General features: G+C 44.7%; 2 protein-coding genes across 2 annotated transcripts; both read right to left on the reverse strand.

The window, feature by feature from the left end:
- Positions 1-563: 563 nt before the first annotated feature.
- Positions 564-3,465, reverse strand: LOC306737163 (acidic mammalian chitinase-like). The gene is made up of 11 exons (XM_079218864.1): positions 3,432-3,465; positions 3,256-3,285; positions 2,961-3,162; positions 2,795-2,851; positions 2,540-2,705; positions 2,299-2,423; positions 2,094-2,217; positions 1,827-2,009; positions 1,153-1,272; positions 937-1,075; positions 564-856 (listed from the first exon to the last, which is right to left on the reverse strand). Exons 1-11 carry the CDS (start codon positions 3,454-3,456, stop codon positions 603-605), a joined length of 1,425 nt encoding a protein of 474 aa, XP_079074990.1. The 5' UTR covers positions 3,457-3,465; the 3' UTR covers positions 564-602.
- Positions 3,466-12,008: 8,543 nt separating this feature from the next.
- Positions 12,009-14,625, reverse strand: LOC306736468 (acidic mammalian chitinase-like). Its single transcript, XM_079218110.1, has 11 exons — positions 14,592-14,625; positions 14,417-14,446; positions 14,122-14,323; positions 13,956-14,012; positions 13,701-13,866; positions 13,460-13,584; positions 13,255-13,378; positions 12,988-13,170; positions 12,755-12,874; positions 12,533-12,671; positions 12,009-12,452 (listed from the first exon to the last, which is right to left on the reverse strand). Exons 1-11 carry the CDS (start codon positions 14,614-14,616, stop codon positions 12,154-12,156), a joined length of 1,470 nt encoding a protein of 489 aa, XP_079074236.1. The 5' UTR covers positions 14,617-14,625; the 3' UTR covers positions 12,009-12,153.
- Positions 14,626-17,140: the final 2,515 nt, after the last annotated feature.

Raw genomic sequence — 17,140 nt, forward strand, 5'->3', positions numbered from 1 at the left:
AAAAGCTGTAAAACCAGATAAACCGTTGATTTTAGGGTGTGTGTGTTTGTGAAAGAGAGAGTATATTTATCTAATAGCTCAGTTTTGTATTTAAATAACTTCTGAGTACAGTATATGTAAAAAGGTAAATATTTGATTTATCCTCAGGGCTCATGCTTTTAGAACACACTGGACAACTGGATGTTGAGGTGCTCCACGGATAACCACTCAGCCTTGGTGACCAAATGACGGTGCGTGTGTGTGTGTGTTGCGTGTGTGTGTCAGTCCATGTTTGGCTGTGAGCTTATGCGTATTATGTATCGTAATAAGCTGTTGATGAATGGCCTATGCAGGAGATAATAACAACCACGTTTTTATAGCATAGACAGGTTCACCTCCAATGGCTATTGAATAATTCATTGTGCTTCAAAGGTTTTGAGTGTTAAAGATGTTATTGTAGAGAAACATACACAAGACAAAAAACATCAGAGATCTGAAGTTGCTTTAAATGTGATATTTATTTATTCATTTTTATGACTTATGATTTTTGGCCTTATGTTACATGATAGTTGACCCAGGTCCTAATTTAAGAACGAACAGTGTAAAGTTCAACCATGGATTGTTTAAGCCCAGTTGCAGCACTTGCAACTATCGTCGAACACCAGGCCGACAGCACAGTGCTGGTTGTAGGTTCTTCCCTGGATGCAATGATAGAAGTCGTTCTTGTTCGTTGTATCAGGGTAGATTCCATCAGCCTTGCCAGCGCAGAAGCCAGATCCTGTGCTGCCGCCACTGCTGCCACCACCGCTGCTGCTGCCGCCACCGCTAGGCACAGCGGGTGTGACTGGAGGCAGGGGGTTAGTACGAGAAGCACAGGCTGGGGAGAAAGATTAAATAATGTAAAAGACAGAAGCAGCATTATTATTTATTACCAGAGGATATGTGTGTTATGCGTACAAGCTCCAGTTCCCAGTCCGGTCTTGATGGTGTTGATCAGGGGGTATCTTCCCTGGCCACAGAAAGTGCCACTGAAGTCATCCAGATCCAAACTCCACACCATGGCTCCACCGAAACCACTGCTCTTCAACCACTGAATCTGTTGAGCAAAACAGCAACAACTTTAACACGTAAATATTTGTGACAGGAATTCTAATAGAGTATACAACTTCATACCTTAGCCTGGAAGCTCTTAATATTGTCATATCCGACCCAGGTTCCCTGATGGAAGGCATATGGCACCTCCTGTATGGCGTCCCAAGCCTGAGTGGCTCCTTGCTTCAGGAAAGTGCAGATCTGATGGAGAGGGTGATTTAAAGTTAGAGATCTACACAATGCATGTATACAATAAGTTATACCCATCCCGCACAGAATTGAGTATAAGCTCTCCCTCCTCACTCATCAGTGCATTCACAGACATGCCCCCCAATACCTAAAAGAACTGCTCACCCCCCAGACCTCCTCATTCAACCTCCGTTCTGCAAACAAAAATACCCTCCAAGTCCCCAGAACCAAGCTCCGCACTATGGGAGATCGGGCCTTTTCCTCTGCAGCTCCAAGGCTGTGGAATTCCCTCCCCGACCATCTGAGGGCCCCACAGACTGCAGAGGCTTTTAAACGTGACCTAAAAACTCACCTTTTTAAGAAAGCGTACTGCTAAAATATCTTTTATGGGCTTTGCTTTTAGATATATCTTAAAAATGTTCTTGTTTTATCCTGTTCTGTAGCACTTTGAGATTTTGAGTTTAAATATAAAGTGCATTACAAATGCAATGTATTATTATTATTATTATTACTACTGTTTTAAAATGTATGCATGCACACACAGATTCAGAAAAAGAAGGACAAACCTCATAGTAGGCCCAGAAGCCAGCCTGACGGGTGAAAGGTCCAGCAGGTCCGGGTCCACTAGCAGGAGCTCCCACAGCAGTGTTGGCGCCTGCCAGGCGGAAGGTGTGGCCGTAGGTGGGGAAGCCAACCAGCAATTTCTCAGCTGGGGCACCATTGCTCTTCCAGTAGTTCATAGCATAATCCTACACATGAGAGAGTACAGGCCAGCATGAGCATCTGTTATGTTGTCTAATTGTTAGTAATTTATAACAGGAGGCCTCACTCACCATGTTGAAGTAGATCATGGAGCCCTGGTCAGAGGGGCCCTTGAACAGAGGGCTGTTCTCTCCGACATTGTGCTCCCAAGAACCGTGGAAGTCGTAGGTCATGACGTGGAAGTAGTCAAGCACACTGGTGAACAAGACATGATGAGGATTGAGTGTTTAGCCAGGGCGGTTTTCTACACAACAAAATGTCTGTTCATGTACTTACGCTCCAATCTGGGCAATCTGGTATCCACTCTCGATGGTTCCCTTTCCAGCAGAGACTGCAGCAGTCAGCATCAGACGGGGACGGTTGGTCTTCTTGCCCTCTGCCTCAAAGGCAGCCAACAACTCCTACAACACATAACAAGTTGAAACCTAGATACCATGTTTAACAACAGTAGTACTGGATTTGATACTACCACCTACAATCTGACTTCGTCTAGAATTTGATTAGTAATTTGACCGACCTGGACCAAGACGGTGTAGCGAGCCTTATCCTGAGGGGGGGAGCCACGAGAGCCAGGGTACTCCCAGTCGATATCCAGACCATCAAACTGGTACTGACGCAGGAACTTGATCACGCTGTTGGTGAAGGTCTGACGGTTGGCAGCAGAGGAAACCATAGCTGTGAACCTGGAGACAGGAAGACAGTCAGAGAGCTTCTATTTGTGTAACGAGTTCCTCTTGGTTGGAGTATTGATCCTCATGTCATTACGACTTACTTCGCGGTACCAAAGTTCCATCCGCCGATGGCCAGCAGAGTCTTCAGGTTGCTGTTCCTGTAGGCAGCAACAACATCTACTTTAACCTGTCACACTTGCATAAATGATGTATTAATGTGTGTTTTCATGTGTGCTGGAGTCACACTATGACTATGTGTGTACTGACTCGTTCTTCAGAGCCTGGAACTGTCCGTAGAGTTTCTCATCATCCCACTCGTAGGTCTTGATCATGTTGCCATCCATTCCAGCAAAGGCATAGATGAGGTGGTCACAGAGACATGGGTCAACGTTGGTGGGGAAATACTTGCCTGCTCCGGGACGGTACTGTCCCCAGTTAGTGAAATAACAGGAGAGGATGTAGGATGATCCTGCAACATATGGAATAATTGTTCTTACATTATGTCACCAACTTAGGTCTACACAAATCACACCAACACTGACTGCATGAAGGATATAGTTACCTAGCTGCACGTGCAGCAGGAGAGCCAGTCCTGCAGAGAGAGGAGACATAATTTGAGAAGGTAAGGAGGAGGCAGGTTCCGTATTAATGAAAAACAATCTGCACAATGCACAAGATGAAATTAAGTTAAAATGTGCAAAGTTTAAAAAGTTTCTATCAGCAAAAAGCTCATCTTACCGACACAGATGAGTAGCTTGCCCATGTTGCTTCTGTACAACAAACTAAGGACCAGCGAACTCTTTTATACTCCTGGGTTCCTTTACATATCTGCATTATCTTTTTGTGGTTTTTGATTACCTATGCACTAAAACTCAAAAGTCAAACTCATTCATGTGTTTGACCAGGAACATGATGGAAAGCACTGATAACCTTCAAGTGCCTTTTGATATGATGTGATTAAATTAGACATTTTCAAGGTTATTGTTGATAGCAAATATGTGCAGGACACTCAAACAGTAGTTTGAATTACGTTTTTTTAAGTTTAAACTATATGTATTAGTACACACAGTAACCATGATGACCGCCCCTCCAGCTATCACTGGTTCTCCTTTCTCTGGAAACCAGACTCTTGCTCTGAATCCTTTGTTGGTGCACACTATTACTATATATATGTTTTTAAGACAGGTCAAATTATGTTATGATCAGTGAGTACCCAAATGCAGGACACTGATGAGGTAGGTGATGCAGTTTATATCGTTGTAAATGGCAGACCAGGCTGTCAAACCAGATAAACAGAAAGCGTATTTATCTAACAGCGTGACAGCTCATTGTTTTATTTAAATAACTTCTGAGTATATGTAAACAGGTAAATAGTATTTGATTAAGCCTCAGGGCTCATACTACAGTAGCTTTTAGAGTACACCGCTACACCCAGCGGTGTACTCTAAAGGCTACTGTCGTAAGAGACCTGAGAATTAATCAAATAAGCCTCCATTCGAGGTGCTCCACGGATAACAACTCAGTCTTGGTGACCAAATAACGGTGTGTGTGTGTGTGTGTGTGTGTGTGTGTGTGTGTGTGTGTGTGTGACAGTCCATGTTTGACATTGAGCATACTAAGAGCTGATGTATTGTAATAAGCTGTTGATGAATGGCCTATGCAGGAGTTATTAACAACCACGTTTTTACGGGTTCACCTCCAGGTGTCTCTCTGACAGCGATCATTGCCAGCTTTCCAGTTTGGTCCCTGTGATACAGATACTCTTGTTTTTTTTTACACTTCAATCATCATCTCCTAACAATCAGAAACAAATGAAACAAATTTGGAAAAATTGCTCGGACATTTCCAAAGATCCTGCTATTCTTACTGATCAGGTAGGGTGGAAGAAAACTAGCCTTTACTGCGGCCTCCGTCAGTTGCTGCTTGTTTGTGGGTCTTTCTGCCTTCAGTTCTATCTTAAGTAAATGGAAAGCATGCTCACTTAGGTTGAGATCAGGTGACTGAGTTAGCCATTGAAAAATATTCCATTTCTTTGACTTGACCCAATCAGTTTTGCAGCATTTGGTTGAATCTGAGTATACTATAAAGCCCTAAACACTTCAAAACTCATCCTGCTATTTCTATTAGCTGTGACATCATCAATGAACAGCAGTGACCCAGTTCCATTGGCAGTCAAGGAGGAGCAGGAGGGGACACCGGTTTGAGTAGGGAGACATGGAAGGTTGGGTGCACCTTTATTGCGGACGGGAGTTTGAGAGAGGGATTGATGATCCTATCCAACTGATAGGGTCCATTGAAGCGGGGTCCCAGTTTGCGGGACTCGACTTGAAGGGGTAAGTCCCGCGTAGAGAGCCACACTTTCTGACCTGGGCGATAGGTGGGTACAGGGATTTGGCGCCTAGTGCGGGCGACCGAACGGAGGAGCGCAGACCGGACCTCCCTCCAAATCCGACCGGCACCTACGAAGGCTTGCTTGAACGGAGGGCCCCGCCACTTCCTCCTCCTGGTCCGGAAACAGGGACGGTTGGTATCCCAAGGAGGACATTAAGGGGGACATGCCTGTGGCGGAGTTGGTCAGGGAGTTATGGGCATACTCAACCCACGGCAAGTGTGCGGACCAGGAGGACGGGTGGCGAGCCGTGACACAATGCAATGCTATTTCCAAATCCTGGTTTGCCCATTCCGTCTGCCTGTTAGTCTGGGGGTAATATCCCGAGGAGAGACTGGCGGTAGTACCTAAGGCTTGACAGAAGGCTTTCCAGACCTGAAAAGAAAACTGAGGTCCTCGATCTGACACAATGTCCTGGGGGATGCCGTGGAGTTGGAAGACATGGAGGACCAGGAGGTTAGCAGTTTCGGTGGCTGACGGCAACTTGGGGAGGGGAATGAAGTAGACCACCTTGGGAAAACGGTCCACGGACGTTAGTATGGCGGTGTTTCCTTCCGAAGGGGGCAGGCTAGTGACAAAGTCCACTGCTATGTGGGACCAGGGGCAGTGGGGAATAGAAAAAGGGTTGGACCTTTGTTGCACTCCGCAGGTGAAATACACCGGGGGGAAAAGGCGCATGGGTGTAGCTTCTGATCCTGAAGGGCCCGCTGAGAGAGGAGCGCCCCGACCCCCGAATCCGAGGCATCCACCTCCACCACAAACTGTAGAGAGGGATCTGGGTGATTTAACACCGGGGCAGAAGTGAATAGTCTCTTCAGTGTGGCAAAAGCAGAGTCTGCCTCCGGAGTCCAAGAAAATGGAGCGGCAGTGGAGGTGAGTTGCGTGAGGGGGACAGCTACTTAGCTGTAGTCTCGGATGGACTGTCTGTAGAAATTAGCAAACCAAGGAACCGCTGTAGCTGTTTGTTGTCCATGTACTTCGACAATGTCCTGGTTCAGGGTCTAGCTTTGAGTCCTTCATCTAGACCGTTGTGTTTAGTAGTAGTGTGTCTTAGTCACTTCAGTGGAATCCTTTTTTTGTACATTCATTTTTTGCTTTCCTGTCATGCAGCTGGTAACGAGCTAAAAGGCTCTTTCTCTAAACGATGGTCCTATAGCACACTACCCTTTGCCAAAGTTTGAAGCACTTTAGTTATTTGACATGATAGATTCATGTATCTTTTCTCTGGGCTCTTCCCACAGTGCTACAGTGGGTGGGGCTCAGTTGGAAAAACATGGTCACATATAGTCATGTGCCAATCAGAGAATAACGAACATGAGTTTTTGTTTTTTCTCCCAATAACTTATGCTCAACATGCTCCTGCATGTTTTATGTTATAGAGAAATAATATCCCCATATTCAGGGGATTTACATTACGATTCCAGCATTTGAGGGTTAGTGTTATGGTTAGAGCTGACTTGTTCTCCGTTCAGTGTGGTTGAGCCTATTTGGTGAGTCCTCTCATTGTCCAGCAGGTGTCACCCTTGTCTCACTTTTCTGTTTCTGTCAGTTACAGGCCTGAAGTCCTTCCTTGATCAGGTAAAATACAGTATTAAAGATTCTGCTACTTTACTTGAGTATTTACATTTTGGACACTTTTTGCTTTTTCTCATGTGAAAGCTTTGCATTATTCTTTATCTACTATTTTGTGTTTGTATTATTACCAGCTGCAGATCTGGACATCTGACACATTTGAAACAAAACGGTTTGTCACACGATTTGAGATATTTGCATCAGAGTTTTGAACATGTTTCAACCATTTAAGTTTAAATGCTGTCTTCAATTGAATTAAAAACCCCTACTTCAACAGACAAAACCACCTTTTATTATATAATGGTGTGATCTTTAAATAAAATGTACAATTGCATAATTGATTTGCTTGATCAGATATTTCGGACACTGCCAACGAATAAGCAGGACAATTAAGATGAAAAATCCTCATCTGCACCTTTTATTATAACCACAATTATTCAAATAGCCCTAGTGGTTGCAGAGATAAACCCTTTTTTGGGGTTGGGGGGATTCAATTTTCGAGGAAAGGGCCTAAAAATAGGTTGGTTTTTCAAGGTACATATAAAGGCTGAAATACAGTATTAGCGTAACCTTACCGCGTGACAGTTTAGTCATTACCATTTAGCTAACATTAGCATCTTTTTGAACAACGTAACATAGTTACAGCACATTCAATGAATATGACAGGAATTGAATAAACGGCACTCTACTGCATTAAAAATTCCCTTCAAAATAAAAGCACAGGATTTATTTTTTTTGCCCATGCAAAGGCCCGTGACTGACAGCTCCGCGATTTCATGGCTTTCAAGCCGTCGCGGGCCACATAAAATGACGTGGCGGGCCGGGACTTTGACACCAGTGTTCTAGTGCTTTGGTCACACTGTTAAACGGCTGCTTTAATTCCAGTTGGCCACCTGATTTCGCTGTTCTTCAAAGTGAAGCCCCGAAGCTTTGAATCCTTTTCGGTACAGATAGGAAGAAAGCCTCAATGCTTCACAAGGCTGGCAGACCGGGGTGGTGGTGCAAGCGAAGGAGTTCAAGTATCTTGGGGTCTTGTTCACGAGTGCGGGTAAGGTGGAGCTGGAGATCAACAGACGGATCGGTGCGGCTGCAGCAGTAAAACAGGCGCTGCACCGGTCCGTCTTGTTGAAGAGGGAGCTGAGCCGGAAGGCATAACTCTCCATTTACTGGTCGGTCTATGTTCCAACCCTCACCTATGGTCACGAACTCTGGGTCGTGACTGAAAGAACGAGATCTCGGATACAAGCGGCCGAAATGAGCTTCCTCCGTAGGGTGGCCGGGCTCAGCCTTAGAGATAGGGTAAGGAGCTCGGACATCAGGGGGGAGCTTGGAGTCGAGTCGCTGCTCCTTCGTGTCGAAAGGAGTCAGCTGAGGTGGTTCGAGCATCTAGTCAGGATGCCTCCTGGACGCCTCCCATTAGAGGTTTTCCAGGCACGTCCAACTGGTAGGAGACCCCGGGGAAGACCGAGGACACGCTGGAGGGATTATATCTCCCGGTTGGCCTTGGAACGCCTCGGGATCCCCCAGAATGACCTAGAAAGTGTTGCGGGTGAGAGGGAAGCCTGGGTTGGCCTGCTGAACCTGCTGCCACCGCGACCCTACCCCGGATAAGAGGCAAGAGTCAAAGTACCACTGGAGATGGTGAAATAATCTGGCAACTGGAGAGAGCGAAGCCAGGGTGTTTTAACAGGGAGGATGTGATCAGATGATTGAAGACAGGTGCTGTAGATAAGGTGCAGGTGTGGAGATGAGGCCAGTTGCCGGAATCCACACCCACGGCACACACACACACACACATACACACATATCAGGGAACGAACAGAGGACACAAGAGACACAGGGAAAAGACAAAAAAAAGGACATGAGTCATGGCCGAGCCGTGACAGTTTCCAGTGCTTTGCACCTTGTTGTAAACCTTCTGTATTCAGATTCATGAAGGCATCTCTTGATTGTAGACTTCGACAATGACACGCCTACTTCCAGAGTATTCTTGACCTCAGTATTCAGATTCAGATTCAACTTTATTGTCATTGCACATAGTACAAGTACTATGACAACGAAATGGAGTTTGCATCTGTCCAGAGTTTAAAAGAGAAGCAGTTGAGGTGCAGTGCAATGTGGTAGATAATATAATGAGGACAGTATAAACATATGTATACATTCTATCTATACATATACATATATACATACATACACATATACACATACATACATATGGGAAGGTGTCTGGTGTTAGTAAGGGAGAGGGGTTGGTAGTGGTGATGAGATGGGGGCTGTCACCGTGATGCAGAGTTAAGGGTGGAAGCTGAGTGGAAGAAACTGTTCCTGAGCCTGCTGTTCCTGGAACGGAGGTTTCTATAGCGCCTCCCAGAGGGGAGGAGGGCAAACAGTCTATGGCTGGGGTGAGTGGTGTCCCTGACAATGCTGTGTGCTCTCCGCAGGCAGTGCTTGAGGTGGATGGTCTCGATGGCAGGGAGTGCAGTTCCAGTGATGCGTTGGGCGGTTTTCACCACCCTCTGCAGAGCTTTCCGGTCTGAGACAGAGCAGTTGCCGTACCAGACTGTGATGCAGTTAGTAAGGATACTCTCGATGGTGCAGCGGTAGAAGTTCACCAGGATCAGAGGAGACATGTGGATCTTCTTCAGTCTCCTCAGGAAGAAGAGACGCTGGTGTGCCTTTTTGACCAGGGTTTGAGGTGTTGAGGGTCCAGGAGAGGTCCTCTGAGATGTGGACAGCCCAGGAACCTCTGTTCCATTGATATGGATGGGGGAGTGTGTGCAGCGCTTTGTCTTCCTGAAGTCCACAATGAGCGTTTTGGTGTTGAGGGTCAGGTTGTTGTTGGCGCACCACGCCGCCAGGTGCCGGACCTCCTCTCTGTAGGCCGACTCGTCGTTGTTGTTGATGAGGCCCACCACCGTTGTGTCGTCTGCAAACTTGATGATGGTATTGGAACCATGTACAGGCGTGCAGTCATAGGTGAACAGGGAGTAGAGGAGAGGACTCAGCACACAGCCCTGTGGAACACCAGTGTTCAGGGTGAGGGTCGAGGAGGTGAGGTTGCCTAACCTAACATACTGGGGTCTGTTGGTTAGGAAATCCAGTATCCAGCTGCAGAGGGAGGTGTTGATGCCAAGCTCACCTAGTTTGGTATTTAGTTTGGAGGGAATGATGGTGTTAAATGCTGAACTGAAATCGATGAACAGCATTCTCAGATAGGTGTTGTTGTTGTCCAGGTGGGAGAGGGCAGAGTGAAGCGCTGTGGAGATGGCGTCCTCTGTACTCCTGTTCTGGCGGTATGCAAATTGGAGGGGGTCCAGTGTGGGTGGTAAGCAGGTTTTGAGATGAGCCAGGACCAGCCTCTCAAAGCACTTCATGATGATGGGGGTAAGTGCAACAGGGCGGAAGTCGTTTAGGCTCGATGCAGTGGAGTGCTTTGGCACTGGCACGATTGAAGTGAGTTTGAAGCATGTGGGTACGGCTGCTTGGGCCAGTGACAGGTTGAAGATGTCAGTCAGGACCCCAGTCAGTTGCCCAGCACAGGCCTTGAGCACACGTCTGGTGCCATCAGGGACAGCAGGCTTGCGTGCATTGATCCTGCATAGCGCAGCACACACGTCGGTGGGGGAAAGGGTGAGGGGCTGGTGGTCTGCAGGGGGCAAAGTCTTGATGGCCTCCGCCTCCTGGTTGTCCCTGTCAAAGCAGGCATAAAAATTGTTAAGCTCATCCGGAAGGGAGGCGTCACAGGTTGGGGGGGTGGTATTGGAGGGACAGAGCAGTGACTTTCGATGACAGCAGTGTCCTGTTATCGTTAACATTCATGTTATGACGGGGTTTTCTTCACCAGGGAAAGAATTCTGCTACATCGACTTTACATGTATTCAGTGCCTTTTGGTGTTAGTGAGCTTGACAGTACATTCCTTATTTTTAGGAATGTACCAAACTGTTGATTTGGTCAATCCTAATGTTTCTGCTATCTGCCTGATAGGTTTGTGTCTTTTGACAGTGTGTTCTAGGTCTGGAGGGATGCAGCAACTCAGACCTTTTATTCTCTTGCTTCCTATAACAACTTCAACAACAGCATGGTCCTGGACACAATTGTTGTAACTCTCTTTAACCATGGTAGATAACCGAGATTTAATTTGAAGCACAAATCAAGAAAGAAATTATCCTTTATTTATCCCCTTGGGGAAATTCTTCTCTGCATTTAACCCATCCTTGGTTGGGGGGCGGTGGGCTGCCCTGTGGGGCGCCCGGGGAGCAGCTAGGGGTTCAGTGTCTTGCTCGACACTTCGACATGTGGGCTATGGGGGGGACTGAGGATCGAGCCAGCTACCTTGTGGTTACTGGATGACCACTCATCCCCCTGAGCTTCAGCCGCTCCTAAATCAAGCTTATCTATTTATTTATTTATTATCATTAGAACTAAGTAAAGAAATAACAATAACTGGGTTTAAGTAATTTAGTAAATATTAAAGCCACTATTCATTTTGAATTATTCTAACGAAGATTCTCCTGAGTGGTATTAAATAAGACACGGGTGAGCAGCCATCTAGTGAGTCCATGAGTCCTCAGAGAGGGTCATAGCTTCCATTTTCTGTAGATATATGCTGCTAGGAAATATTTTGAGTGGCACCCTTTTGTAAATTCTGTGAAATTGTTACTTCTAAATTGAGTAGTCTGTGTGACTATCTTTTATCTCCTCCTAGCTACCAGTGTGTTGGCAGGCTTTGCGAACTATTCAATGTTGGGTCATATGGCTCAAATCTATGGAAACCCTGTTGGAGCAGTGGTGAAGGAAGGTCAGGCACCTGTAATATATACCCCTTAGTATATGACATCTGACGTGATGTTTCTCCCTCTATGCGCAGTATTTGGCCTGGCATCATTCATTGCGTATCCAGAGGCTTTGGCTAAGCTTCCCATGTCCCCTCTCTGGTCTGTCCTGTTCTTTTTGATGTTTTTCATAGTTGGCCTGGACTCTCAGTTTACACTCTTAGGTGAGATTGCCATTTGGCTCCCCTGTCATACCTCACTAATTGGCATACATTTATAACCACTCAACCTATTCAAAAGCACCTTTTTCAAAAGCTCCCATTTCAACACGCTGTATCTGATCCCTGTTACCATTCTATTATCCAAACCGCGTCACCTTCCTAAAATAATGGGTATTAAATAAACACCTTTTTGACGAAAAAGTGTGACTTAGGCGTTTTCATTTTGTGTTTTCTTTTCTAATGTGAATAGATGAAATAAGAAAAAATATTGTATTGTAATATCTATTGAATTCTGCTTCAAAGTTTTTGAGTGTTAAAGATGTTATTGTAGAGAAACATACACAAGACAAAAAACCATCATAGATTTAAATGTGATATTTATTTTGGTAGGAACAGTGACATAGTTGTTCTTGAAGGAGCCTTAGTTGGATGGCCTTATGTTGCATGATAGTTGACCTAGATCCTAACTTAAGAACAAACAGTGTACAGTTCAACCATGGATTGTTTAAGCCCAGTTGCAGCACTTGCAGCTATCATCGAACACCAGGCCGACAGCACAGTGCTGGGTGTAGGTTCTTCCCTGGCTGCAATCATAGAAGTCGTTCTTGTTGGTTGTATCAGGGTAGATTCCGTCAGCCTTGCCAGCGCAGAAGCCAGATCCTGTGCTGCCGCCACTGCTGCCACCACCGCTGCTGCTACCTCCACCGCTGCTGCTACCTCCACCGCTGCTGCCGCCGCCACCGCTAGGCACAGCGTGCTTGGTGGGTGTTACTGGAGGCAGGGGGTTAGGACGAGAAGCGCAGGCTGGGGAGAGAGATTAAATAATTTAAAAGATAGAAACAACATTATTATTTATTACCAGAGGAAATGTGTGTTATGCGTACAAGCTCCAGTTCCCAGTCCGGTCTTGATGGTGTTGATCAGGGGGTATCTTCCCTGGCCACAGAAAGTGCCACTGAAGTCATCCAGATCCAAACTCCACACCATGGCTCCACCGAAACCGCTCTTCTTCAACCACTGAATCTGTTGAGCGAAACAGCGTTAAATAACTTTAACACGTAAATATATTTGTGACAGGAATTCTAATAGCGTATACAACTTCATACCTTAGCCTGGAAGCTCTTAATATTGTCATATCCGACCCAGGTTCCCTGATGGAAGGCATATGGCACCTCCTGTATGGCGTCCCAAGCCTGAGTGGCTCCTTGCTTCAGGAAAGTGCAGATCTGATGGAGGGGGTGATTTAAAGTTAGAGATCTACACAATGCATGTATACAATAAGTTATACTGTTTTAAAATGTATGCATGCACACACAGATTCAGAAAAAGAAGGACAAACCTCATAGTAGGCCCAGAAGCCAGCCTGACGGGTGAAAGGTCCAGCAGGTCCGGGTCCACTAGCAGGAGCTCCCACAGCAGTGTTGGCGCCTGCCAGGCGGAAGGTGTGGCCGTAGGTGGGGAATCCAACCAGCAGTTTCTCAGCTGGGGCACCATTGCTCTTCCAGTAGTTCATAGCATAATCCTACACATGAGAGAGTACAGGCCAGCATGAGCATCTGTTATGTTGTCTAATTGTTAGTAATTTACAGCAGGAGGCCTCACTCACCATGTTGAAGTAGATCATGGAGCCCTGGTCAGAGGGGCCCTTGAACAGAGGGCTGTTCTCTCCGACATTGTGCTCCCAAGAACCGTGGAAGTCGTAGGTCATGACGTGGAAGTAGTCAAGCACACTGGTGAACAAGACATGATGAGGATTGAGTGTTTAGTCAGGGTGGTTTTCTACGCAACAAAATGTCTGCTCATGTACTTACGCTCCAATCTGGGCAATCTGGTATCCACTCTCGATGGTTCCCTTTCCAGCAGAGACTGCAGCAGTCAGCATCAGACGGGGACGGTTGGTCTTCTTGCCCTCTGCCTCAAAGGCGGCCAACAACTCCTACAACACATAACAAGTTGAATCCTAGATACCATGTTTAACAACAGTAATACTGGATTTAATACTACCACCTACAACCTGACTTTGTCTAGAATTTGATTAGTAATTTGACCGACCTGGACCAAGACGGTGTAGCGAGCCTTATCCTGAGGTGGGGAGCCACGAGAGCCAGGGTACTCCCAGTCGATATCCAGACCATCAAACTGGTACTGACGCAGGAACTTGATCACGCTGTTGGTGAAGGTCTGACGGTTGGCAGCAGAGGAAACCATAGCTGTGAACCTGGAGACAGGAAGACAGTCAGAGAGCTTCTATTTGTGTAACGAGTTCCTCTTGGTGGGAGTATTGATCCTCATGTCATTACGACTTACTTCGCGGTACCAAAGTTCCATCCGCCGATGGCCAGCAGAGTCTTCAGGTTGCTGTTCCTGTAGGCAGCAACAACATCTACTTTAACCTGTCACACTTGCATAAATGATGTATTAATGTGTGTTTTCATGTGTGCTGGAGTCATACTATGACTATGTGTGTACTGACTCGTTCTTCAGGGCCTGGAACTGTCCGTAGAGTTTCTCATCATCCCACTCGTAGGTCTTGATCATGTTGCCATCCATTCCAGCAAAGGCATAGATGAGGTGGTCACAGAGACATGGGTCAACGTTGGTGGGGAAATACTTACCTGCTCCGGGACGGTACTGTCCCCAGTTAGTGAAATAACAGGAGAGGATGTAGGATGATCCTGCAACATATGGAATAATTGTTCTTACATTGTGTCACCAACTTAGGTCTACACAAATCACACCAACACTGAATGCATAAAGGATATATTTACCTAGCTGCACGTGCAGCAGGAGAGCCAGTCCTGCAGAGAGAGGAGACATAATTTGAGAAGGTAAGGAGGAGGCAGGTTCCGTATTAATGAAAAACAATCTGCACAATGCACAAGATGAAATTAAGTTAAAATGTGCAAAGTTTAAAAAGTTTCTATGAGCAAAAGCTCAGCTTACCGACGCAGATGAGTAGCTTGCCCATGTTGCTTCTGTACAACAACCTAACGACCAGCAAACTCTTTTATACTCCTGGGTTCCTCTACATATCTGCATTATCTGGATTATCTGCATTTGTTTGATTGTGGTTTTTGAGTCAAACTCATTGATGTGTTTGGCAAAGACCAGAGTGGAAAGCACTGATAACCTTCAAGTGCCTTCTGATAGTTATATGATGCGATTCAAATAGGCATTTTCAAGGTTATTGTTGATAGCCAAAAAGTGCAGGACACTCCAACAGCAGTTTAAATTGTAAAAGAGTGTTTTAGGTTTACACTTTGCTTCATATTTCAATCAACCTTTTCAGTATTGTGAATACATCAACAGCATAATTTGTTTCCATAATTTTCCATTGACATAAATTGTTTGATAGTGATGTTTACTCAGCTGTCCTTAAGTACTATGCTACATGCCTTATCACATTTAGACATGATTTAATAGCAGTTAACACTGTTAGTGCATCAAATGAACTGTGCTGCTTGTCATACTGAAATGGAAGGAGGCTGTTTGTCCTTTCCTGTCCTTCAATGTGGATCAGCAGTTTGGTGATTGCAATGCATTCATTAAAGGGGACACATTTCTGTTCACATATGAAACATTTATATTATCTAGTTAAACGCTCTTCATTAGGATAAACTCTAAGGATGTAGTAGTTATTTTCAGTGTGCAGTTCATTTGAAATGTGTTGTTTCAAATGTGTTATTTGATTAGTAGTACTTTATAATGTAGTATTGCATTTTTTGTATGGTCCTAACTTTTTTGTACGTGTATAAATTAAAGATAGTGGTGTCTTGTAGTCCCATGACACAGAAATAAAAACCTCTTTAAATAGCCACAGCATTTAAAATAAAACAACAAAGATTACGAAGAAAGATTAAGCCTTCATAGCTGCTTTGTATTGGTGTGGATAAGATGAGAAGTTGTATATAATTCAACTTGTACTTATCGAGGCAACTCTAACAAGGTCTAACAGCAATCTGTTAGACCTTGTTAGAGTTCACAGTCATGCTTACGTCACACCTGGGTGCTGCCCAATACAACCACATCTGCTACTGTTGACCATATTGGCTGAAATTGAAGGTTGACTGTACTTCTAATGAACACCACCTTTTAGTGTGAATGGGGAGAGAACCTTCCAGTCACATTCACACTTGTAATATCCGAAATACCAGGTACAGTATTTGTGTGCGATAGATTGAACCTGATGTTCACTTTCAACATCTTAGTTTCGAGTGTTTGTGTTATGATGTTGGTTTGTTTGGTGTCCTGTCTTATTGTGAAGTCCTTGGCCGTTTCTCAATGAGCGTTCTTCTCTGTACTTGTGTTCTCGTGGACTCGTGAAACGTCATCAGTCGCGGCCCAAGTACTGTTCCAATTCAAAAGTCCGCTTCTCGCCAAGAACGGTGAAAATGCCCGGATGTGACTTGATCCGCTCATTTTACCGGGGATGCATCAGAGCAGACTTGAGCGTACTTGAGAGAGCCAATATCCCAGAATGCATTTCGGACCAGCAAGCGGGGAACAATGACGGATGAGAAAACTCATAACTGAAAGTTGACATTCTCTGAATACCGTTGTTGAGTCACAAAATGTAATTTTAGGATGTTTTCAGGCGAGAAGTTAGCATCAAATCTGTGGTCGCTTTCTCAAGAATCGGCCGACTTAAAAAGATACGCCGACGGGTTGAGGTCCTGCTCGCGGGACCGTGAGCCCCGCAGCACCGGGCCGTCAGCGCTCTGCTGCCCGCCGACAGCAGCCTGATCTCGGCTGGACCTTTTGAAATGATCCGCTGGCTCCGATGTCTACGTATCGATTAAACATGATATATATATATATGATATAATTCTGTTTCGAGGATTTAACAAGCAATCATTATTATTTATTTTAAATCAGTTTGACTGAGGGAAAGGTTAAGGTTTATAACTTAAGATTTTAATTTAACTTTTACTTTGAACTACAGCGGTGTCTTATTACTTTTGACTGAATTGTTTGCAATTATATGTGTATATATATAATACATATTTATAAACAAATAATATATACAAGTATATGTGTATCTATAAGTATTTATATAAAATACATATTTATAAACACAATATATATACAATGAGATGTGTATCTGTGTGTGTATATATATATATATATATATATATATATATATATATATATATATATATATATATATATATATATGTATATATATATATATATATATATATATTTATAAACACAATAATATATATACACACAATATATATACAATGGTATGTGTGTGTCTGTGAAACCAGGACAGGACAAAAAAGCAGGGTTGTCACATTTTGTTTGACTGTAAAAATACTTTACAGTGAAGAATCAGAGTTACTCATGACAACAACAGCTGAGGTGGTGACGTCATCAAGTCAGCTGCTGTTCCAATTGCAGAAAGACCGTCCTGCGTTCTCCTGTCTTTGAGAGTCTGGACTTCCAAGTCCAGACTCCAAGTCCAGACTCCAAAAGTTCACAAGTCCGTA

The sequence above is a fragment of the Taurulus bubalis genome (assembly GCF_910589615.1).
Source record: "Taurulus bubalis genome assembly, chromosome: 5".
NCBI classification, from domain to species: Eukaryota; Metazoa; Chordata; class Actinopteri; order Perciformes; family Cottidae; genus Taurulus; species Taurulus bubalis.